This window comes from Sarcophilus harrisii, chromosome 4, assembly GCF_902635505.1.
Source record: "Sarcophilus harrisii chromosome 4, mSarHar1.11, whole genome shotgun sequence".
Classification (NCBI taxonomy): Eukaryota; Metazoa; Chordata; class Mammalia; order Dasyuromorphia; family Dasyuridae; genus Sarcophilus; species Sarcophilus harrisii.
Genome location: NC_045429.1, coordinates 357,343,264 through 357,366,809, shown reverse-complemented (window position 1 = coordinate 357,366,809; position 23,546 = coordinate 357,343,264). Strand labels below are relative to the sequence as shown.

The 23,546-nt window shown below is 51.9% G+C and overlaps 2 protein-coding genes across 8 annotated transcripts; both read right to left on the bottom strand.

Annotated features, from left to right (window-relative positions):
* Positions 1-7,814: 7,814 nt before the first annotated feature.
* On the bottom strand, positions 7,815-12,824 carry EFNA4 (ephrin A4). Of its 2 annotated transcripts, none has more exons than XM_031966697.1 (5): positions 11,620-12,824; positions 10,034-10,329; positions 9,352-9,420; positions 9,118-9,177; positions 7,815-8,628 (listed from the first exon to the last, which is right to left on the bottom strand). In XM_031966697.1, exons 1-5 carry the CDS (start codon positions 11,730-11,732, stop codon positions 8,510-8,512), a joined length of 657 nt encoding a protein of 218 aa, XP_031822557.1. In that variant the 5' UTR covers positions 11,733-12,824; the 3' UTR covers positions 7,815-8,509. The 2 variants fall into 2 exon arrangements, with proteins under 2 accessions (XP_031822557.1, XP_031822558.1); XM_031966698.1 differs by having other exon boundaries at positions 10,480-11,687.
* A 150-nt stretch (positions 12,825-12,974) lies between these two features.
* Positions 12,975-23,340, bottom strand: ADAM15 (ADAM metallopeptidase domain 15). Of its 6 annotated transcripts, XM_012548178.3 has the most exons (23): positions 23,101-23,339; positions 21,818-21,924; positions 20,869-20,945; positions 20,614-20,692; positions 20,355-20,431; positions 20,087-20,270; positions 19,841-19,975; positions 19,578-19,747; positions 19,386-19,470; positions 17,976-18,124; positions 17,691-17,865; positions 17,377-17,469; positions 16,939-17,243; positions 16,598-16,793; positions 16,410-16,487; positions 15,841-15,955; positions 15,457-15,595; positions 15,274-15,333; positions 15,004-15,088; positions 14,247-14,318; positions 13,720-13,791; positions 13,365-13,486; positions 12,976-13,258 (listed from the first exon to the last, which is right to left on the bottom strand). In XM_012548178.3, exons 1-23 carry the CDS (start codon positions 23,177-23,179, stop codon positions 13,210-13,212), a joined length of 2,703 nt encoding a protein of 900 aa, XP_012403632.1. In that variant the 5' UTR covers positions 23,180-23,339; the 3' UTR covers positions 12,976-13,209. The 6 variants fall into 6 exon arrangements, with proteins under 6 accessions (XP_023358035.1, XP_031822552.1, XP_031822553.1 ...); XM_023502267.2 differs by lacking the exon at positions 15,274-15,333 and having other exon boundaries at positions 12,975-13,258; positions 15,004-15,163; XM_031966692.1 differs by lacking the exons at positions 13,720-13,791; positions 15,274-15,333 and having other exon boundaries at positions 12,975-13,258; positions 15,004-15,163.
* Between the last annotated feature and the right edge of the window lie 206 nt (positions 23,341-23,546).

Genomic DNA, 23,546 nt, shown 5'->3' with positions numbered 1-23,546 from the left:
TATATCTCTGGGTCTCCATTTCTTTTTGCATAGTGATAAATAATAAAAATAAAAATGGGGATAATAACACTTACACAACCCCCCTTGAAGGATTGGTAGGGGGAGACCATTTTGTAAATACTAAAATACTGTGGCAATAAGACATTGTCTTTTTTTTTTTTTTTTTCTTTTTTGTTAACAGCTGCCAGTTGTAATATAGCTTACCTCTCAGGAGTCTAAGACCTTCAGCAATGGAGCTTCACTTCTCTCCTTACTCCTAATTTCATCTCTTCTAGATGATAGAGAGGAGAGGGAAGGAGGCCTTTTTCTACAGGGGTTGAATTCTCTCTAGGGATTGGGCTCATTGCCATGGGTTTTAATATCTCTCTGTGAGATTGGAGGTTTCTGTGGGCCTGGTCCCATGATTAACTAGGTTAGGTCCCTCTTTCTAGGACTTGGAGTCTTCCCTTAGAGAGTTTCAGCCTTCTCCAAGGTCTAAGACTTTCTGTATAAGGTCTAGGTATCTAGCTATGAGAGTATTTCCCTTAACCATCCTCAGGTCTTCTTTTCCAACCTTCCTGACTCCAAAACCTTCAAGGCATTCTCCCATTTTCCTGACTTCCCACCTAGAATAGTGAGATCCTGCTTCTGGTGATCTCCCCAGCTTTTGCCTAGAGTCACAAGGAGGTGAGCAGGTCTATGGGAGAGAGAAGCTCTCTGGCTGGCATGGCCGGAGGCAGCTCCTGGGACAGCGGGTGGCAACCGCAGAGCTGAGCCGTGTTCAATAAATCATAGAGGCTGGGGCCTGGGGGAGGGGGAGGTTAGGGGGAAAAGGGGGGGGCTATGGATAAATAATTCATTAAACAAATAAACACAGGCGCTGGAGACAGAGAAGAGCAGGCAAGAGTGTAAGCAGGAGAGGCAGCCGCCAGCTCTGGGCATGAAATATTCACAGGCTCTGCACCTCCAACACAGGACCCACACATGCTTACCAATACACAATCACATGTGTGTCATAATATGGAGACATGTGTTCCAACAAGAAGAGAAGCACAAACATCTCTTGACACTAAGATGAATATTCAGAAGTGGGTGAGTCCTAATAAGGAGATACACATTTAAGTTGGATCTATACACATATAAATATCAGCATGAAGATCATATGTACATAGCATGTATGTGTCCAGATTTAGGAACTGAAGAATTTTCATATAGAAATGGGTTACTGAGAAGTGGGTAAATGTGTGTGTGTGTGTGTGTGTGTATGTGTGGGTGGGTGTGGGTGGGTGTGTGTGTAAGAGAGAGAGAGAGAGAAAGAGAGAGAGAGAGAGAGAAAGAGAGACTGAGAGAGACTGAGAAACAGATTAGGATCTTTTGTTTCTAGTCATTACTACCCTTCCTGTGTAGTATTAAGATTCCTGAAAGAAAGTACCTAGAAATCTAGACAGAAAAAAAGTACAGTACATTTGGAATGTGCTAGGAAATTGTGGAAAATGCCATTTACAAGGTTGTAAGGATGGGTGTAGAACAGTGATCACTCACAATAATAGAGATTTAAGGTTAACAAAGCACTTTCCTCACAATAACCACATGAGGAATGGATAAAGATTTTATTGTCCCCATTTTGCAGATGAGAAAACTAAGGCACAGAGAAGGTAAGTTATTTGTATAGACTCACATACAACTACTTGCTTCTACAGCCAGGAATTTAACTCATGTCTCTTCTAGTTCTGGGAAGTTGGAGACTGAAATGAGGGATAAAGTTTGAGAGTAGGGAATTAACCACTGATGTTATAATCAGGGGACTACTAACATTACCCAAAATTATTCTGAATACCGAACTAATTTTTCTAAGATCCCTTCTTTTAGGATTTTAATATTACTTCAGCTGCATTTCTCTTTTACTCTTTCTGAATTTTCCTAATGGTCATGAGGTAAGGTGATGCATAGTAGATGGAATGGGTCCAGAGAGACACTGGAAAAGACCCCAGCTATTTGGATCCCCTGTCGCCCTCAAATCCCAGACTGTCCCATCTCCTCTAAAATTACTCTTCCTCCTAACTCTCTTTTCAGGACACTTCCACCGCTAGCAAGGCTCTTTATATATCTCCCTTGATACTTCCTCTCCCTGCCCAAAGTCATCATAGGAAATGGTTAAAGGAAAAATGAAGATGAGGAATCAAAGGGAAAGAAAAGGGATCTCTGTGGTAGCACTAGCTCAGCTCCCCACAAGAGTTCTGGCTAAGGGTCCACTGGCAGAGCTTTCAGAGTGAAGCCTGGGAGTGGCAGCTAGGGGTGGGTAGGGAGAATCCAGGTCTGTGATGTAGGTATAGAGAAGGGGGAGGGGGAGATTGGGACATTGGATTGCTCCTCAGGCTCCTTCCCAGACTGCCCCAGCATTCCCTTGTCTCACTTGGAAAGGATCTGCTCCCCGGGGAGGGAGCCAAATGAGGACTAGTTTGTACAGGTCCCAGCTCCTCAGCAGACAGACAAGTAGCAGAGTTGGGGGAAGGGCCCCCCAATTTTTCCCGAGGAAATTGGATCCTCTATGCCCTCTTCTCCTCCAACTCTATGTTAGAGGTAAGGTTTAAGAAGATATTACATGACTCCGGAATAAGGAAATCCTATAGGAAACATCAGTTTGGATCCCCATTATTCTCTACCCACAAAAAGACCTCAGAATATTTTGGAGTCCAAGGTCGCATATGAGGACTAGAGCTATCTCCCTTCTACCTCCCTCTCTTCTCCAAGTCCCAGCCCAGGGTCTGACAACAGGGCTTCTCTCACCTCCCATCCCCTGGGTCTTTCCTGATTTTCCCTCCCTTGTATTAAACAGGTTCAGACCAATCCATGCAAGATCTTCACAGTCAAGAATTGATTTGTAATAAAACCAACGTCATGTATCAGAGTCAGCAGAAGAGTTTCCAGAGACTCAGAGGCTAGGTAGTTTTGACGTGGATACAGACATTGACAGAGACACATTGTTGCACTAGGATAGACAAAACAGTCCCAGATACACAATTACTCTGGAACATACAATCATATATACAGTCACATCAAGAGATACGCAAAGTGATAAATACACATAACATGGTGGGTTTATACTATCTTGGTCTCAACTGTGAGTTTCCTATACCTCCCCCCACTCCCTCCCCAAAGGCCTCCTCTCTGGCTCCCAGTCAGGATCCCTTAGGTGCCTCCTCTGTTTGTAGACACCCTTAGGCTTACTCCACCCCCCTCCTCCCACCCCAGTCTGGACCACAGATTCCAGTTCCACCTGAGGGCTGATGCTTTGAGTTAATGACAGTTCATTAGTGCTTAATTGAGGGGGAGGGGGAAAGGAAACAGCCTTGGCACCATAGAGAAGGGTGGGGACTGACCCCTACCAGTATGGGGCATCTAGGATGATAATGCGTATGGCACTGGGGGTTGACTTTTGAGAATATTCTCTGGCTCTGTCTTCTCCAAATATGTCCTCTTATTCCCCATCATTTGTTTTGCCAATTAAAACTTCAGGTCTTCATTTGTTTTGCCAATTAAAACCTCAGGTCTCTCTGACTTCAGGCCCCTCCCCCAATCCATGCCCAAAGAAAAAAAGGGCCAGGATAAGTCCTTTCCTCTTTTCCCAACCTCTGAACCCTCCTCTCCAAACTGATTGATCTGAAAGTTTGTGACTTTTTAAAAAAAAAGTTTTTTTAAAATTGTAAACAATCACAAACTTAACAAACATTAAGAAACACAAACATTTTTAAATATAAAAAACAAAACTGATGAGAGGATCATGAATGAAACTTGAAACTTCTACTTCATTGGTTTTTTAAGGGCACATTAAATTTCCCATGATAGTAACAGAACTATTCTGCTTGTCTGTTTCCCCTTCTGATTATCCTTTTACTCTCTTGCATACTTTTGTGAATTTTAAAAATATTTTATTGACATGAATTTCTTTTCTTGTTTTTTTTTTGCATCACTATTGTGATTCACCCACCTTCCCTTGTAACAACAAATGGACAAGGAAACCAAAATCAACACGTTGGTTAGGTAACAAAATATACCTTCCATTTTGCAACTCTAGTCCATCATCTAGAAGTTGCCAGTTACTTTTTCAGACATGAACAACATGGTCTAGAAAAGGCTAAATGGGGAGCAGTGAAAGAGAGAGAGGATGAGATATACTGAAGAGAGAGGAGGAAACTAGGGGACACAGGCAGGACATGCATTGGTAAGAAAGGCAGTAGATGGGTGAATTCTAGAGGGGAGAAGCAGGGTCTAGAAGGTGACTGGGGGACAGGGGTTGAGAGGAAGCTTCTGGGGGGAGAGATTCTAGGAAAGAAATGTGACTTGTGGGTAATGGTAGAAAGGACTGGAAAAGTGCAGTTGATTTCTCAATTACAATATAATATAAAGATAGAACACTTAAAAGGGCATTAGTTAGGATGGAGAGGATACCGGGAAGAGAGGGAAAATACTTGGGAAGTGAAGAGGAAAGATTAGGAGTAAAGAAGAAAGGGCTAAGAAAATGGGCTTGATTTGTCAATTTTGATATGTGAATAAAATGAAAATCAGCCATAGACACGTATTTAAGTGAACACTTAGATCTAAGAACCAATTCTGTGGGGATGGCAATGCCAGCTCCTCCTCCTGTCACTTCAGGTCTACTCCAAGAAGATTCACTTCTTGGATTAACTAGATCTTTGAACTTCTGCTCTGGAAGTGGGGAAAGAGGGAAAACTTGGAAAAGATGGGAGTACCCCTGGGAAGCCTTTCTCACCCATTCATGGTACCATTCCAGTATACACTGAAGTTACTAGCAGCTAGAAGTGAGGGAGAGCCACAGTGCCTTCGGGTTTAGAGGGCCCCGAAAGGGAGAAGTGGGGAGGGGGGCTTCCCTTCCTCCACATCTCCACCAATGGGAGTCTCCACTGATGACCTCATGCCCCAGGCCCCAGGATTCCATTGGCTGTTTGGTGCAGGGACACCGGCTCCAACAGCGTCACTATTGGGATCTCCCGACTACCTCACTGAGATGAACTGGAAAAAAGAGTCTCCTAGCACCTAGTAGGCTCTCAATGAATATCTGTTGAATGAATCGAGGAATGAATGAATGAATGAGAGGAAATGGCAAAACATGTCGGAGTTCAGCCCTGAAAGAAACGTCTAATTTGCATGAACCCTTACAATGCAGAGCGGGAGACTTCACGATGAGGACACTTTGTAACTCTGGAAACCAAGGAAATGGGAAGCTGGGCGGGACTTTATCGGAGAAATGGGAAAGAGTATGGAGCAAGGTTTGGAGGCTCTGATATCATGATGAGACTTCTAGAGCAGAAAATTTGGGGGAACTCGACGATTCCCCCAAACCTGTTTTCCAGCCTCCCGGAACCGCGTTTGGGGAACATGCCTCTAAGACTTCTCAGGGGCAGGGCCCAGTGCTGAAGATACCTTCTAGCTCTCCTACCTGACCCTGACCTCTATCTGGGGCTTGGTCCTTTAGCTTGAGGCCCTCCCTACGATCTCTCTCCGGGACGCCCCAAGATACTCGACTTTCCTTGGCAGCGAGTCAGTCCAGGAGATCAAGGAAAGTGGGGGGACTGAATGAGTGGAGGAAAGGGAAAGCTAGAAGCCTGCTTGTGCTACTGTTTACAGTCTTTGTCCCTCCACTTTCCCATGCACGGGGACTTTAAAGAATCTCTCTCCCTATTCTCTCATTCCCACCTATAGGTCAAATTCAAACCCTGAATGTTGTCGGGAGGAAGGAACTGTATGTTTGTGGGCCTGCATTGTATTTCTGAGGGTAAAGTCTGCCTGGATTTGTGGATGTGTGCTTTCCTACGTGTCAATGTGTGTCCGAATTTGTGATTGTGAAGCGGCCAAGTGTGTTTATCCGGCCCTGTCCCTATGTGATATCCGCACACGCATTCCCCCACTCCCGCCCCAGACCTTGCAGGAACGACGTAGGAAGACAACGAGCGTTGCTGGTTGTATGGGTAGCCTGGATCTCAGAGTCTCGGTGACTCTACTTCCCCCTCCCCCTCTGCGAGTTTGCCAGAGAATAGGACAATCACTAATTCCCGGAGTTTGCCAGGGACCAAGAAGGCTGTGATCCAGTCCCCTACCCTTTCCCCCATAAGCTCGGCCTGAGAAATATAGTTGGGGGGGGGGGCTGCAGAGAAAGAGCTGGGGGAGAGAGAGAGAGAAAGCGAGATGGAGAGGAGAGAAAGAGAAAGAGAGGTAGAGAGGAGAGAAAGAGATGGAGAGGAGAAAGAGAGAGAGAGAGAGAGAAAGAGAGAGAGAGAGAGAGAGAGAGAGAGAGAGAGAGAGAGAGAGAGAGAATTTCCATGGCAATGCAGATCCTCCCCAGCTGCTCCTCTTAACTGCAGGAGGAAAGGGACTCGAACCCAGCACTGAAGCTTCAAGAAGCTTCTGTGTTTCTTGTTCCTTTTCCTCGGCTTTTCTCCTCCACCCACTCTATGGGGACCCTTCTTGTCCAGCAAAAAAGCGAACTGAGAAAGGGATGGAGTTGGGGGGGGAGCAATAGGGTGCACATATACACTCATACACTAATGCAAAGAAGCCATAACCACTTAGAGGCAGCAGGGACAACTCCAGACACGCGCAGGCGTGCGTGGATATGCACACAGACACTCGGAGCAAGGCCTAGGTGCGTTGGGGCAGGGAGGCCAGGGTCGGCTGTCTGTGTCTGTGTCTGCAACTGACGGTGCCATTCTCCCAGCCTCAGGACAGAGCAATCGAATTAACACGGAGCTACAGCGGCGGCGTGAGTGCCGAGTGGTCTTGCCGGGAGGAGGCGGGAGACAGCTGTTCCTTCCTTCGCTGCTCCCCCCTCTCCCATTCTGACTTCAGGGGGATAGACCCAGGTGTCTGACCCGGGGGGCAGCCGAGATGTGTGTGGTGAGGAGGGGTGAGACGGCGGGGAAGGGGAGGGGGAAGGGGAGATGTGAATTTTTCCGACTTTGCCTGTTTGTCAGTCTCGGGTAGGCGCCCCCCACTCCCTGCTTCTCGAGCCCCGCCCCATGTTCACACGCTTTCTCGAGCTGCAGCAGCCAGGCCCGAGCTAATCAGCACAACATCCACTTATCGATCTCGGGTTCCACGCCAAGCATCCTGGCAATCTGCCAGGAGAGGCTGGGGAAGAGGGATGGGGAGGCCCAGGGTGGAGAGCCTTGGGCCTGGGAGACCCGGACAGGTGGAAGATAGAAGGGGGTGGGAGGGAAGTGGAGGAAGAGCAGAATCTTCCCCTAGTAGGGAGGGCACTGACAGGTTGGGGGGCGGGGAGCTCTGGGGTCCTCCCACCACCGGCTCCATCCCCTTGTTCCTATAAAAGCTTAGAACAAAGGGGACTGAGCTAGTCGAAGGCTTTGATTTGACCCTACCCTCTACAATTCCAGACCAGACCTACGCCCCAGGTGCCCTCAGGGAAAGGAGGAGAGATTCTTTAGTTTTTCTAGGCCTAAGCTTTGAGAAATGCGGCTTTCTTTTAGCCCCCTGCTCTTCCCCCAAATGGAAGCTCAGGCCTCAGTGATTCACTAGTGCCTAGATAGTGCCCCAAACAGCTCCAGCAATACCAGAGCATCTGTGGTCCCTTCCACCTGCTTCATACACACAGGAAGCTGAGGAGGGGGCAAGTGGGGAGAGAGGTGCCAACCTCCACAGCTGCTGTTGGCATCCATCCCATCCAGGCCCAGTGGGGTGCCCACCAAGGGCTGGCACAGATCACTTGAGCACAGCTGGCATGGAGGTCAGCCAGTGCCAAGGTGGGAGTCCAGGACACTGGGGTTCTGGCACTAGGGAAGAAGCCAGAGGGCAGAAGGGTGTGGTGTATGAGAAGGGGGGAGGTGGTTTATTGAAGGTTGAGTCCAGATACTTATAAAAAATACAAATAAATGAAAATCAATCTCATATCAAGTCCGTCTTCCCAGAAGACACAAAAGAGTTCTCAGCTGGAGAACAAGGTACAGTCCTGGGGAGCACCTGAAGGATGAGTGGGCTGGTTGATCAGATCGAGGGAGAAATCACCTTGCTCCCAGACTAGTAGTAATCTTGAAGCTCCCAGGAGACCTAGGTATTTCATCCCCCTTCTCCAGGATTGAGGTTTGGTTTATTTTCCAGAAAAAAATTCAGTCTGAAGAGAGAAAGGGGACCATGGCCAGTTGCGGGCAGTTGGGAGTGATGGTGTTCACTTTAGTGTAAATCCAAGAATTGGTGCAGTCTCAGTATTTGTCCAGGTATCGGTCCATGCACTCAGAAATTGCAAGAATAACCCCAGCTAACTCTGATCCTCTCCTCAAAAGATCAGAAGGAAAACTCCTGCAACGCTCCACACCAAGAGCAATGCATTATAGTCCTGGGAGTCTTTCAACCCTTCAATACTTCCCTGTCCCCCAAGCACTGATCCTTGTACCCCCTTTCCAGCAGCTGGAGCCTCCAGGCTGAAGCCAGGTCAGGGGCATGCACAGAGAGGCTAGATTGGGGGGTGACAGCCAAGAGTGTGGTGAGATCAAGGCCAGGCTCAGAGTCCCCGAAGGAGGCGAAGAAGTGGCAACAGCAGCAAGAGGAGGAGGCAGAGGGGACTTGGGGCCCGGCCTCCTTGCCATGCGGGCATGCTGCCCCCACCTGGACCCAAGGACTCTGTAACACACAGGCAGGGGAGGGGGTTGGAGGGGTGATTCTACCATACTTAATCCCATCTCCCCTTTCTATTCCTCCCACTCATAATTATGTCCCTAGTTTAAGAGCATGTTGCTTCACGGATCTATCTCAGTTTCCTTATTCACATAATGAGGGTATAGTGTTATCTCTATTTTACAAATGAAAAATCTGATGGACCCCCAGGTCACACAGTTAGTGAGAATGTGGTCAGATTTTGAACTCTGGTCTCTAACTTTGAAGTCCATTTCATCCTGTAGATAATCTCTAAAGTACTTCATGTATTCCTCCTCCATTTACTCATTTTCATCCTGCTATCTCTTCAACTTCCTATTCAATTCAGCTGATCCTTCAAAGCCAATCATCAGTAGAACACACATCTTCTTTGCCTTTACCCCAACCCTTTAGTCCACCCAGAGTCTGCCATTAGTGTTCTACAGTACATCAAAACGTGTCATGCCTTTGACTTACCCTTGGAGACCCCATTTCCTTGTGGAAGCACAAAAGGAGATGCAGTGGTCGGCTTCTCAGCTACAGACAAAGAAGCCAGAGTTAGGGACAGATTCCAAATATTCCAGTTCCCCAGAAAACGTCATTCCTGGCGATCATCCCACAAAGTCCCTGCAGTCCCACCTCTCAGACACCCTGCTACCCTATAAGAGGTAATTCCCATTCACCTAAGAAAAGACCCATCAAAACACTTACTGGTTTCTTTGCAACACACTGACACCTGCAGCCTCAGACATCGGACAGAGCTTTCCGGGGTTGGGACAGCTATGGTAGGTAAGCAGGTGGGCAGGAGAAAAAAAGATTTCTTCATGCTTTTTGACATTGCTTCAGACTCCCACACTTTTGTTCCTCTCTTTTCTTAACTTTCTATTTATCAGTCTCCTTCTTCCCAAGATATGGAGCTCTCTAATTTCTCCTTTTCTTCTGGCCACAAATTATCCAGAAACCTTCCTTTTGTTTCTTTTATTTCACTTTTAGCTCTCTCTTCTTTTCCTCCAACTTGTCTATGGCCAATCACTATCATTTCTTTAGGGGCTGTTTGTTCCCAAATTCTTGATACTTATTTTTCAATACATGAAATCTAGGTCCCTTTTCTCCTTTCTAGACTTCTTTGTCTAGATTGTGTCAGGCTTTGAGGTGGAAAGACATCTCTACTAGGTCTGATTTTTTTCACCCCTAATCCTCACAGTCTTCTCACCATGGCCCCTCCATTTTACTTACATATCATCTTTACTAGGTCTGGTTTTTCCCACCCCTAACTCCTACGGTCTTCTCACCATGGCCCTCCATTTTACTTATATATCATTTTTACTAAGTCTGGTTTTTCCCACCCCTAACTCCTATGGTCTTCTCATCATGGCCCCTCTATTTTACTTACATATATAGTAGTAGGTTTCCCCTGGCAGGAATTCAAAACCCAATGAGAAAGGTGTGAAGCGCTGGATTTTCTCTGAAAATCGGACTGGGCCAAAAGGAGCAAAGGGGCGGGCACACTCCCATCGCTTGAAAGTTTTTGGGCCCCCAGCTTGGCATGTCTTATACCCATCCAAGTCCACCATGAAAAGAGCAAAAGTCTCAGGGCCCTCAGGTGGCCCTGGACCATCATAATGTGGACAGAAGATGTCCAGATAATCGTTAAGGCCCAGCTCTACTGCTGCGTCTCCTCGAAGCAACCTGTGGGGCATGGATCATGCATTAGGATTTTAAGGAAAGTCTCAGGGGATGGCAGCTAAGGTACCCCTAAATGACCAGGCTTCCCTTTTCCAAAGGGCTCAATCTCCCTTTTGTATACTATCCACCATATATGCCTGAACATACACTTACAGTCTAAAGGCTCTCTGATCAATCATCAAGCTGCTCCTCCTTGGCAGACAAAGGAAAAAAAAAAGGCAGAGCAAGAAACAGAAAAGGAAAAAAAGACATTCCTAAAACTGCACAATGATTGAAGTATGGAGAGACAGAGATGGGATGAAAATAGAGACCGGCATAGGCAGACTTTTGGACCTTGACCTGAAACAGAAAAACAGTGAGAGACAGATTGGATAGTGACTGACATGGGGGAGGGGGTGTCATCCAGTAGATACCACCAAGGATGTTTGTCCTTCCTGTCGGTCTGGCTCCATCTGGTAAGGCAGTACCCCACCCCCACTCTAGACCTCCCATTGCCCTTCCCTCTGGGCCATTTAAATTATTCTGGAGCCCTCTAGACCTTAAAAAGGTGGGAAATAACCCCCACAAGCTCTTATATACTTGAACTTAGGTTAGGGAGGTTGACCTGTTGGAATTCTAGATATTGACAGATATAGGGATAGGGAAAAGGAAGAGTCTTCCAGAGAAACAAAGAGAGCAGAGAGACTGAAAAGGCTAGAGCGGTGTGGTAGGAGAGGTATAGGAAGAGAGACAGACAGTGAAACAAATACAGAGACAGAATAAACTGAAGAGAGGGAAAACTCGAGACAGACGAAGTTGGACAAGGAGGCAGAGAAAGAAACTTAAAAGACTCAGTCCGACGCATTCTTTCACATACACACACACACACACACAATATTATAGTCTGAACACCCTAGATCTCCTTCCTTTTTCTCCATACATCGAACCCTCTGGGGCCAGCTAGAGGTTGGGGGGACGTGGAATTAAGGGGCTAGCAAAGGGGGCGGGACCTGAAATCTAGGAGATGGGGGGCCCCCCCTCCCCAGCCCCCAGAACTTATGTCTGTATCTCACCCTGGGGCTTCACCTCCTCCCGCCCCCTCCCCACGTGGGGGCCAGGGTGTACCTGGGCGGGGGTACTAGCAGTGATGGGGGCGAGCTTCGCCCCTCCCCCCCACAACCAGCTCAAACAAAGGAGCCCTAGCGCGCGGCTGTCCGGCCCTGGCGGGGACTGGAGAGGAGGGAATGGAGAGTGCACGCCCTGTCCCAGAGGCGAGCTGGCCCGGCTTGGCTAAGCCCGATTTGTTCCGGCTACCTGGGGTTACTGGAGTTCCAATAGACGGCGTGGCGGAGGCCGGACCCCCCCCGGAGCGGGGACCCAAGGAGCGAGGCCCAGAGGACTGTCCGCAGCAGAGGCAGAAGCCGCATCGCCCCTGGGTCTGGTCTGGCCCGGCTCGGCTTGGCCGGGCTCCGGAGTCAGGGCGAGGAAGGTACAAAGTAGACCCGGGCTGGGGGGTGGGGGGAGGATACAGGGGGAGGGGGAGTATGACGGGAGGGGGAGCAGAACAGAATGAGAGGCCACGCCCCGGGTAACTTTCCACCAATTGGGAGGCGACTCCACCTAATCCGACCAACTCCGAGTTAACTCTTCACTAACCACAGGCTATATCTTGGGGCAGCTACTACTCCCTGGAGAGTCTCACAGGGTAGCGTTGCTTTTAGGGGCCTTGACACAACCCCATTGCCCGGAGAAAGAGAGACAGAGAAAAGGATGGAACGAGAATCCAGGCTTTCAGCTCCGCCTGGGTCCCAACTCGCGCCCCTCGCTCCTCACCCACACCCCTTCTTTGCTGGGCTGCGGCCGGTGTCAGTGAGACCCGAAGTAGCACCAGATCTCCTCCACCACCGCCCTTACCTAGGGCAGGAGGGTGGGGGGAGGGGGGAGAGGGAGGGGGAAGTTGCCCCAGTCCGGACTTTGGTGTAATGAGGAGGTGTCAGCGGCACGGTACAAAGCACCTTTGTTCGCGAGCCCTCGGGAAGGGGCGGGAGGAAAGGGGAGGCAGGTGCGCAGCCCCGGGACCGTGGGAGCCGCCTCACCCCGACCCGCCCCGCCTCCAGGCTCCTGAGAACCTGGTATTCTCCCCCCTTGTCCCTCTGCAGACCTCTACTTGTGTAGGGGCTCATGGAAGGAGAGGAACAATGCGGGCACTTTAGACCATCACAGGGCATCTTGGCTGCCCCGGGGCGATCCTCAGGGCAGTAATAGCCTAATAGTTCTATTGCGCTATAATTCCCAATCATACAGTGGGGAGGGTCAGGGAAAGGGCTGAAGCATCAGTCCAAGCCTTCAAGCCCACACAGGCTGTGTTGAGGCAGATCGCAGATCGCCGACCGTGGCGTCCGAATTCCACCTCAGACAGGTGGAGGCAAGCGAAGAAACCCAACTACTTTCTTCCCCTTTCCCCCGCCTTCTCTCGGAGCCATTCTCCGGCCGGGGCAGCATCGTCCTCTGGCGGTTGGAACGGGAACCTCTAAGTCCCCCTCGCGGGACAGCAGAGGGGATGGACCCAAGCTTCTCAGAGCAGACGGAGGCTCGGAGGCAGGTCGCAGTTTATTGCGGCTGAGCCCAGCAGCACCGGGCCCACTCCCCCTCCCCCCCCCCACACCTAGACCCTCTCCCCGCCTCCCCCATCCCAGAGTCAGTGCGGGCTTCCGTCTCGGGCTTCGCCTTCAGGAACCCCAATAGTGCCATAAGAATGCCGCTCCTCCGCTTCTGGACTCGAGCCTTCGGAGTCCTAGCAGAGGGTGGGCAGGCTTCCCTCTCACAGGCTCCTCGGGTCCGATGTTGGGGAAACGGGGGCCCACGGTGACTTCTCCAATGTGAGATCACTGTCCCGGGATGAAGTCAGACGCGTAGAGCAGCCCCAGAGGCCGCAGGGGGCGGGGGTGCAGGTCTTGAGATAAAGGAGACGGGGCAGAAGAAAAAAGGGGAAATGTGTACACCTCGCCACCAAAGGGACTTTTTCTTCCTCCCCATTCCCAACCCCTGCCCTCACCTACCTAGAGGGGACGACCAGGGGCACCGAGCTCTCTTCAGCCGGCCCTTCACCTGAGGGGTGCCGTCCCTGGGCGTAGGAGGGCAGCGGCTTCCTTGGAGGCGGGGGTTTAGCAGGCCCCTGAGACTGACGGAGAGAAGGCAGGATTTATCAGAGGAATGGCCCCAAGAGGTCACCCACCATCCCCGAACAAACCTATTTCTGCCAGCGGTACCTCCTGAGGGGGTACCTCCGCTAGGGAAGGGCCTGGAACTGTGCCCAAGGGGCACCAGGAGCACCTCGCTCCGGCAGCCATTGCTACAGGCCACCAGTGCGGCGCCCGGGAGGGGGAGGGGCTCTGCCCGCCCCCACACCGTTACCTGTGGGCTCCTCACCACCGGGTCGGCGGGTAGCGGGCGGGTGGGGGGGTTGGGTCGGTCGGTCAGTGCAGCCTGGACAGAGAGAGCGGTGCCAGTGAGGAGGAAGCCAGTGGGGAAGTGGGCATGCCGGGTGATGGGGGTGGGACACTGCCTTCGATGGGGTTCTGTGCCAACGTGCAGCTTTCGGCCAGTTTGGGGACATGCGCAGGGGTGAGAGTGCATGCGGGCACAGTTTGGCTCTAGGGATTTCAGGGGCTCGAGTCATGGGAGAAGGAGAAAGGCGGGGATGTAAGGAAGTCATTGGACGGCAGGTAGGCTGTGGTACCACAGCATACCACCAGGTGGAGATACGAACCAAATCAGAAATTACTCTCCACTGCCTTAAGGGGCACAGAAGGGTGCCCTTGCCCACCCAGAAGCACAGCGGGGAGGGCAGGGATAGGTGCCTTCTTGCTCAGTCATGACCCTCATGGAGGTGGGCAGAAGCTGGGCTCACTAAATCCCTTGGTCCCTCTGCTCAGATTTACCTGGAGTCTTTTGGGCACAGGGTCCGGCGGGAGCGGCCGGGAGGGGGGGTCAGGGTGACCAAGAGCGCCAGACTGCGGAAAGATCAGGAGAAGCAGAAGGAGCACAGAGAGAGACAAAGAAGGGGGCGGAAGGAGAGAACAGTGGTGGGGGAGGGTGGGTCAGAGTTAGAGTCAGAGATATTGAAGGTGGGGGCAGCCGGGGGCTGAGGAGAGCAGGGGCATCATGCAATTACTCAGCCGCATTCACAAGTGGGGCGTGCCAGGCTGTGGGCATGCAAACCAGTCCCCCACCGCACATGGTCACTAAGGAGTATCGCCTCCAGTGCACCCCGGATGCAGGAGCACTTGCCAGTCCCTCCAAGGTTGGGCTGTGCACGGGGGTCCCGAGGAGCGCCGATCCCTTTTACCCAATCTTGCAGCCAGAGGGCATCTGGGCCTCCAGATCCAGGATGGCATCCCTGAAGTGCCAGTGAGTAGCAGGCACAACACCCTCATCTCAATTAATGAGCTGTGCTAAACAACACTTCCACTGGTCACCCATCTTAGGTTTCCCACCCCAGGTAGGATTTGACTCAACCTCATTGGAGCCGGCAATTGGGCCTCGGGACAGGGTCAGCCACTCTCAGGCCATCCAGAACCTGCTGAAACAGGCACTAAGAACCCCACTGGGGCCATGGCAGGGAGGGCAGCTCAGCTGGACTGGGGCTAAGTGGGTTGGTCTCCCCACCCCTCCCCTCCACAAAGCCCCAGAGCTCACCTTGGCGCTGGACAGCAGCTGGAGTTCTGTGTCCTGAGCCCTCTGAGGTGGACCTGGACGTTCAGGGGGGCCAGATGGGGACGGCCTGGGGTAGTTGAAGGGGAAGCAAGTATTATCTACCCAGAAACAATCACGAGAGAGGGTCCGCCCTTTGTGAAATCTGTGGAGATCAAGGAGGGGTGTGGAGGCAACATCCCATTGGAAAGATGGAGAGGAGCAGTCTGAGACAGGGCCCACTTAGGCTGGGTGTGAGGGAAGGGCCCTGCTTACCTGTACCCATTGGCACAGACACCCCCGTGGAGAAATCGAACCTGGGCCTCTGCGGTATCCCTGGAGGGGGTGGGAGTCGGGTCAGTGTGGGAAGGGGAAGGAGAAGAGGTTTTGGTGGCACAGGGTCAGGGGCAGGGGTGAAGACTCAGAGCTAGTGCCCTTAGGGATCCATGGGTCCCATACCTATACTGGGAACTGGTCCCCTTAAACTGGCAGAGTCTGCGGCGGAGATGGGTCCGGTGCCAGTAGCAGGCTCCGAGAAGCATCAGCAGGGCCAGAAGGAGGAGGCTGAGGAGCAGTCCTGTGGTCAGGCCGCCATTTGCTGTGGGACATAGAGCCAGAGCCAGGAAGAGGAATGGAGATAGAGGTCAACAGGTCAGAAAAAGGGGATGGCAGTGGGAGTGGCCACTGCTAACTAGCCAGGGGCATCCTTAGTCTTCCTAGGTCTCACTCTGGAAGATCCTTAAGGTCTCTCCTTGCTCTGATAACCTGGAGATCTCAAATCTAGGTCGGGATCAGTCTCTTTCAGACATGTTGCCCTTTTGCACCCTCATTCCCACTGAATACCTTTGGGCTGCTGGCCCAGGGCCCCACTGTCCACACTGCCCCCAAAGCCTTCCTTTGAGCAATCTGGAGGCGCCCAGCCCTGGTCACAGTGGCAATGTCCATTGCTATTGCAAACCTGAAGAGGAAAGCAAAGGGAGGAAGGAGTTAAGCACATATTAAACCCTTCCATGTGGCAGGCACTTTACAAATTTTAGGTCACTTGATCCTCACACCAGAACCCTAAGAAGTGGGTGCTATTATTGCCCCATTTTAGAGTAGAGGAAACTGAGAGATGGTGCCCAGGGTTACACAGCTAATAAGTGTCTGAGATAGGTTTTGAACTCAGCTCTTCCCGGCTGCCTCTAAAGGTGCTTCAGGGAGGAGGGGCCCTTAGGAAGCATTTTCCCCAATGTTATTCCAGCTTTAGCAAACATAAAAATGTCCAAACATCAGGAGTTTTGTGGAGGTCAAGAAAAGAGGATTTGTAAGAACAGAGTGCACAGAGCTAGAGAACCAGCATAGCACCTCCCCAGTCCCCTTCAGTTTTCCCCAGTCTGCTCTGGGGAGCAGCCACCCTCCCCTCTGCTCACCCCATGCCCATGGCATTTGCTCCGACACTCCTCTGCCCCCAGAAGTGCCACTGGCTGGCACCGCTGGTCAATGCAGACCTGCAATGGATGGAGGAGACAGCCCTTTAACATTTCACAGAATCTCAGCATTGAGAGGGGTTTCGAAGGTCATTGGATCTTATGCCCACAGGGATGTCTGGCTCACTCACCCAGCCAGGGGCACAAGCAGTGCCCGTCAGAGCCAGAAAGGGCTGGGCCACATCGCTACCCAGGTCTAGGTGTGTCCATCGGCAGGTCTGGTGTGTTCCATTGGCCTCAATGGTCTCTGTGAGTGTCTCCTGAGCAGTGCCCAACAGAGGGTGGACACTACCACCTTGGCACTGGAGTTGCCCACAGTTGGCATCTCTATGAGGGATGGGCTAGAGAGTCAGGGGAAGGGAAGGAACTGGAATCATAGGGGGGGAGGGGGAAGGGGTGGCTGAAAGGCAAGGGGTCAGAAAGATGGGGGAGGGAGCAAGGGCCGGGGTTGGGGTGGGAGGTACTCACTCACCGAGGAGCACATGGCACATAAGTACCATTGTACAGTTTCCCACAGTTCCCAAAGCCATCTCCTCGTGTGTTGGCAGCTTGGAGACAGGCAGGAGCTGCAGAGCGGGCACCAGGACCCCAGAGTGCCTGGCACTGAGCAACATAAGAGGCACAGTGCCCAGCAGCACAGACAGCTTTGCCCCCTGCGCAGGGCTCACCATCCCCTAGGCTGACATCTGAGGGACACTGGGCACTATCCCCTGAGCAAAATTCAGGCAGGTCACAGTCCCCCCGCACTGGGCGGCATAGCCATCCTGCTGGGCGTAGCTGCAGGGAAAGAGGGCGCCAGTCAGAGGAGACCCTTCTGTTCTGATGCCATTTCTCTATCATGTCGTGAGGACCATCACTACCCCCCCCGTTACACTCCCAGCACTCTCCTCTGCCAGCCGTAGGCCCAAACCTGGCAATCTTGGCAGCAGAGACCGTCGGAAGCACATTGAGCCCCGGGCATCAGCTGGCAGCTGGAGGCATTACAGCAGGGATCAGAACATTCCTGGGTGTGTGGAACAGAAAGAAACAGAGAGGCAAGGTGGGGGGTAGGAAAGAGAGCGCGGATGAGGAAGATGGAGAAGTAAACCTGAAATTGTGGGGGAGAGGGCTCAGGGTTCAGGGGAGACAAGTTCCAGAGCATTGAGACAGCCCTCCGAGAGTCTGGGGACAAGGAGCAGCAATGGGGGAGTCCCAGGGAGAGAAGGAAAGGTGGAAGCCCCTCACCTCCCAGAAACCACAGTCACACTGCTCGCCAGGCTCTACAAATAAATTCCCGCATCGAGGGGGGCGAGGGGCCAGCTGAGCAGGCCGAGAAAAGAGGCAGCCCCCTGCTCCCCTCAAAAGCGCCTTCTCCAAAGCTTCTCTGCTGCAGCTGCTAAAACTCAGACCAGGCAGGAACCTGAGGGTGAAGGGAAAAGGGGACCAAGGTGAAAGGGAGCCCTTTCCCCTTGTCCCCCCAACCCAGGGCTCTTCCTCACTCCCCGGTGTGAAGAGCAGGGTGTCACTCACGCTGTGGCAGCCTCCATGATACAGCTCTTGGCGGGAGGCTGGCCTGGGCATGGGCAGTTGCCTCCTGGGGGATCATGTGCCAGGCCCAGGCTGTGCCCCAGCTCATGGGCCATGGTGGATGCTACACCCAGGATGCTCACTGAGTGGTCCTAGGGGAAGAAGGAGTCAGGGTGGATAGGTGAACGCAAAACTCAAGGGAAGGAGGTAAGAGGGGGCCACTCTGGAATTTTGATTCATTGTCCACTTGGACGCGGAAGGAAGCCTTTGGGAGAGAAACTAGCTCCTTCTTGAAGCCATCCTATACAGGATGTTCTCGTTTTCCCTTTACTGTCTCACCAGTTCATTGTGGGTTTGGGCTGGAAGGGATCTTAGACCACAGAATGTCAGTACTGGTACATTACATTAACATCTGTTTATGTTAAAAATAATATATAATAATTAAAGTTGGAAGGCATTAGAGATCAGTTGGTCAAACACAGACCTCTTTAAAAATGAGGGAAATAGTGCCCAATAAAGGGAAAGCTCTGGCCCAAGGTCATATTGGCTCCCCTTAAGTCAGGACTTCTGACTTGATGCTGTGATCTGTCCCCTACATCTTTCTATTTTCTTTTTGGTTTCCCAAATGTCATGAAGACAGGATCTTATACTTCCCTTATATCCAGACTGGGCCCACATCAGAGGGTACAGAGGATATACATATATCCAGAGCCAAAAGGGATCTAACAGACTATCTAGTCCAAGCTTCAGCAAACTACTGGGGCAGCAGCTAGGTGGCCCAGTGGATAGAGTGCTAGGCTGGGTGTCAGGAAGATCCAAATTCAAATATGACTTCAGGTACTAGTTGTGGGATCCTGGGCAAGTCATTTAACCTGTGTGCCTCGGCTTTCTTATTTGTAAAATGGTGGTGGGGGGGAGGTACCTACTTCCAGGAATAGTACCTACTTCCAGGGTTATTGTGAGGCTCAAACCTACAAGCACAGTGCTTGGCATATAGGGAGCACTATATATTGATATAGTTAGCTGTTACTATTTTTTATCATTATGACCTGTGGCCTACAGGCTGTTTTTGTAAAATCATGAGCTATGGTATTACATTTTTAAATATAATAAAACTTTATTTTAAAATGAAAAAAAAAACTTACTTCTATACAAAAAAACAGATGGATTCTAGTTTGCCAACCTTCTCATTTCACAGATGAGGAAATTAAGGCCCCCCAAAATGAGATCATTTGTCTAAGGGCAGTCTGGTGTATAACAGAGGGAAGATTTGAACACAGGTCCTGTGATGCAGAATCAGTTCTCTTTGTACAGTATCTTATTTTCAGTCAAAGGCACTAAATTGACTGAATTGAATAGTCGGGGGTATGGGTGGGGGTTCAAAGGACAGAGAAGAGATTCAGGAAAACTTACCACATTCACACCCCCTGAAAGGGCTGGGGAGCAGATGGAGTTCTGTACTGCCATGCCCACTGCAGAGTTCAGGAATAGGCTGGTCCTAAGGGGAGTAAGGGAGCCAAAGGTTGGGACCCTCCAAGGGCCTCAAGCAGCCACATCCTGATAAGGGTGTGGTCAGAACAACGGCCAGAGGAGAAGGGCCCTTACGTGACCAGCTGGGCACTGTCATGCGGCAGTCGAGGGAGCAGGTCTGTCTGACGCCAGCGGAGGAAGTTTTCCAGCGTGACACCCGCATCTCCGTCCACTGAGATCAGGTCCTCCTGGCTCCAGACCTCCACGCCCACCAGTGCCACACGCACATTCAGGAACCTAAAAAACTAGTTGGGAAGAAGAATCAGGCCCTGCCTGATAGTCTGTGCTCGGGCAGAGCAGCTCCCATGCTCTCCCTGCCACCCTCCTTGGAAACTCACCGCGTCCACCTGGTTAGCCACTTCTAGCATTCGGGTCTGCAGCTGGTGCAGGTCTGGGTATCTCTGGGCCTCCTTGTGGTCAGCTACAATCACCAACTCCACAAACTTTGTCTCTGACACTACATCCCGTTTACTCTGGGAGGAGACAAAAAGAAGGGTCAGTGATGGCCACTTCAATTTGATAAGTACTTAAATACGCAACGTGTGAGGAAGACGGGCAGAATATCATTTCTATTTAAATCTTACCCGATAGAGACTATGCAGGCCCAGTTTGAGCTCTGACTGTGCTTGGATGAACGAATGGGGTCCTGGGTTCAGGGCACAGGTGCCTCCTGTCAGGTGAATATCTTCTACTTTGGAGATATGAGTGAATCCCCCTGGCCTGGGATCTAAGGTATATATTTTCTCTGGGGAGAGGACAAGCAGCCCTCTAGGGAGAAAAGTAGGAATTCAGGATGGGACATCTGCTCCTCAAGCCCACTTGCCCTATTTCCCCACATCTGCCACTTTCTACCTGAGTCCAGAGCAAGTGCAAACAGAGACCCAGGAGTTAGGGTGATCCTGTACAATCCCCTGGTAGCAACAATTCTCCTGCAAGAGAAAACCAAATTTAATGAGTATCTGAGAGAAGGGTCTTAACAGTGCTAACAAAAATCTACCTTTCAACCCAGATAAGGCACCTCATCCCACTTCTCTCTCAGGGAAATTTAACCAAAGAGATCCACTCACTCCTTGAATAGTCAATGAACCCTGACCCATTAGGTCTAACTCACCAGAGTGTTCCCCTCATTTACCACCTGGGTGCCATCAGGCTGGTACCACACAAGAGTTGGGGTGTCTGGGACCAGCTCCCTAGAGAACAAAGTAAGGAAAGGGACAGAGTCAACAGCATCTTCTGGTCAGGAGGGACTGCCTCATCTGCTAATGGCTATAATGATGTAAAGACAACCGTGGGTCAGGGAACTCTCATCCTTTGCAGTGCTAAACCCCAGGAGCACTGCCTTTATGTGACTCTCTGATGCACTCACCCATTCTGTTGCAGCTCCAAGATGTGGTTCTTACCCTCCAGTTCTAGTTTGATCTGTAATTTCTGGGGGAGCCTGTCCTGTAGAGGAAGATACTATCACCCACCTAGCACTCCTTGCTCTGCTTACCAACCTTCCAAAAGCCAGAAAGACTCGGCTCTCAGGGGAATCCTGAAGGTTAGATCATGAGGATGGGGGTAGGGAAGTCTCAAGGGAAAGATCAGGAAGCTCCACCTGGCCGGGATCATTGTTTAGGGGGGGCACATGGGGGTCAAAGGAGGTATCTTAGCCGCCCCCTTCTCGGCTTCCTGCCCAAAGAGGAAATGGTAAGGAGGACCCACTCCCGGCCCCAGCCCTTCCTCTGACTCAGCTTTGGGGTGGGGGATGCAGTGAGAAGCCCCTCCTCTCTAAGTTTCCTTCAGAGTCTTGAACAACCCCATCTACGATGGGAACGTGAGGGTTCCCAGTGGATGAGAAGAACATTAGGTTGAGTTAGAATTCTTCTAATAGACACAAAGTTTTAGGGTTGGGGTGGGGGGAGCAAGCAAACAGATGTTTCATTAGTGGAGGGGAGGTACATAAAAGTATCCTTAAATGAAACTGGTCACTAGGGAAGATATAAAGGATTCAGTAAGGAAATTTCGTAGGGGGCAGGCAAAAATAAATTTCAGCTTCGCAAAGTGTTTTCCTTCTAACAGCTATGAGGTAAGCAGTATAATTTTATCTTTCTTTCCCAGATGGGGAAACTGAGGCTTTTAGAGGTTAAGTGAATTGTTTAAGATCACACAGCTAATAAGAGTCAAATCAGGGATTCACATGCAAAAGTCTCCTGATGTAAACCTGATAGGAAAAAATCCATTATACTATCTGCACCGAGAAGGAATACAGGCTAGCATAACACAACTACTCCCAAGGTCAGGGAGAAGAAGATGAGAACAGAGGCACATTTTACCTGAAGTGCTTCTGAGAGATCGAGGGTGAGGTTGCCCAAAAGAACCTGGGGCTCTGGGTATCCTCTAGGAAGTCCCTCTGACAGTGGGAGTTGCTCCCCCATTTGACCTGAAACAACAAATGGTCCTTCCCAGTGTGAAGCAAAGAAAGTCCTAGATCCTAAGGTTTGGGGGACTACTGGTGTTCTATTCCCTATAGCTGGATACTCAACTTGCTTCTTTCTGAGGACCTTCCTTGTTTAGGGCAGGGGGACTTCCAATGCACGTTGGGACGTACAAAAAGTAGACTGGACCTCTCTCCATCATCTCTTCCTCTCTATTACCTCCTCACAAAGTTTTCTCCCCCTTCTCGGCACCTTCCCCTCCTAATTTCCATAGTCCCATCCCCCTTCCCTAGAAGGAACTCTCTCATTGAGTCAAGCAGGCCCCTCCCCCTTCTCCCAGGCAATGGTCCGCAGCCACCCGGGTGGCCTGGTGCCCACCTCCCCTCCCCCCCGTGGCATCTTGGAAGGAAACACCCATCTCTCGGCGGCAGAACAAACACTCCCACCTCCTCCCCAAACACCCCCTCGTGCCCACAGCAGGCACGCCCGACGAAGCCAGTCTTGGTTTCCTCCTCACACACCCCCGTACACAATGGACCTCTCTCCTCCGGACACTCCACCCCCTCGGTCGTCTCCCCCCACCCAAGCCCAGTCCAAGACACCGAGTAGGAAGTGAAAGTTGGGAAAGCCGATAAGTCTCCCTCCACGCTCCTGCGGCGGCTCCCCCTCCTGGTTCCCAAACTTGGGTGGCACACATTCTGACCCCTGGATGCCCGCTCCCTCGGCCCGGAGCGCGAAAGCCCCCCGCCCGCGGACAGTCCCGGCCCAAGTGACCCTGGTGCGGGGCAGCAAGGCCACCCTGTCCCTAGTGGGAAGGGCGGGACGCGTGCCTCGCGGAGGGTGGTAGGTGACTGATGACTTGCGGTCCCAGACAGGACGGGACTGGGATGCACGGAGTCTGTGCCCGCTCCAGGGGCCATCTCTCGGTGGCCCAGTCGGGGTGGGGGTGGAGCAGGAATCTGGGGACACCTCCATCAGAATCGGCCTTTGGAGGCTGCTGTCACCCCTCGCTCTCCCTCCCCCCCGCTGAGCTCCCAGCTGCGTGTCAATGTCCCGCCCTGCCCGGTCCCGGCCCTCCAGGGCAAGGGATGCAGGATGCGCTAGACTCCTGCTGGGAGCTGACTCCCTCTTCTCCTTAGCACCCCCACCTCCGGGCTCCGTCGCCCCGAGTCTGAGCTCACCTGTGTCCAAGAGGGGCCCCGAGGGCATGGGACTCCCGGCGCCCAGGAGCCCTAGTGCCCAGAGCAGCGCCAGCCGCATGGCAGCGGTGCCCGGGGCCGGGCGAGGGCAGCAGGTGCTGGGCAGCGAAGCTGCGGCGGCGGCTGTGGCGGCAAAGGCGCCGGCTCTGCGGAGATCTCCCGGCCGAGGCCGCCCAGCGCCTCTCCCAGGCCCGGCCCCGCCCCCGGATTTGGCCCCACCCCGTCGGCCGCACTCCCAGCTCTGACCCCAGCCTGAGCCACGCCCACGAACCTAGCCCCGCCCCTTCAGGACGCGGTCCAGCTCCTAGACTCAACCGAGACCCCGCCTCCAAACTCGGTTCCGCCCCCTGGAGCCAGGCTCCCAGCTCTGACTCCCGCTAAGGCCCCTACCCCTAGCTGAGACCCCGCCCAGATCCCGCCTTAGCCCC

What these genes read in the sequence shown, in the direction of transcription:
- ADAM15 (XM_023502267.2), bottom strand. Translation starts at nt 23,179, where the DNA reads ATGCGGCTGGCGCTGCTCTGGGCACTAGGGCTCCTGGGCGCCGGGAGT. An exon ending in TTGGAGCTGCAACAGAATGG is followed by an intron (nt 20,693 to 20,868) that starts GTGAGTGCATCA and finishes TTTGTTCTCTAG; the next exon opens with GGAGCTGGTCCCAGACACCC. An exon ending in GGGACCAGTTCCCAGTATAG is followed by an intron (nt 15,164 to 15,456) that starts GTATGGGACCCA and finishes TGATCTCCACAG; the next exon opens with ATTTCACAAAGGGCGGACCC.
- EFNA4 (XM_031966697.1), bottom strand. Translation starts at nt 11,732, where the DNA reads ATGCGGCTTCTGCCTCTGCTGCGGACAGTCCTCTGGGCCTCGCTCCTT. An exon ending in TGGAACTCCAGTAACCCCAG is followed by an intron (nt 10,330 to 11,619) that starts GTAGCCGGAACA and finishes CATGCCCCACAG; the next exon opens with GTTGCTTCGAGGAGACGCAG. An exon ending in AGTGTGTTGCAAAGAAACCA is followed by an intron (nt 9,178 to 9,351) that starts GTAAGTGTTTTG and finishes CTTTGTCTGTAG; the next exon opens with CTGAGAAGCCGACCACTGCA.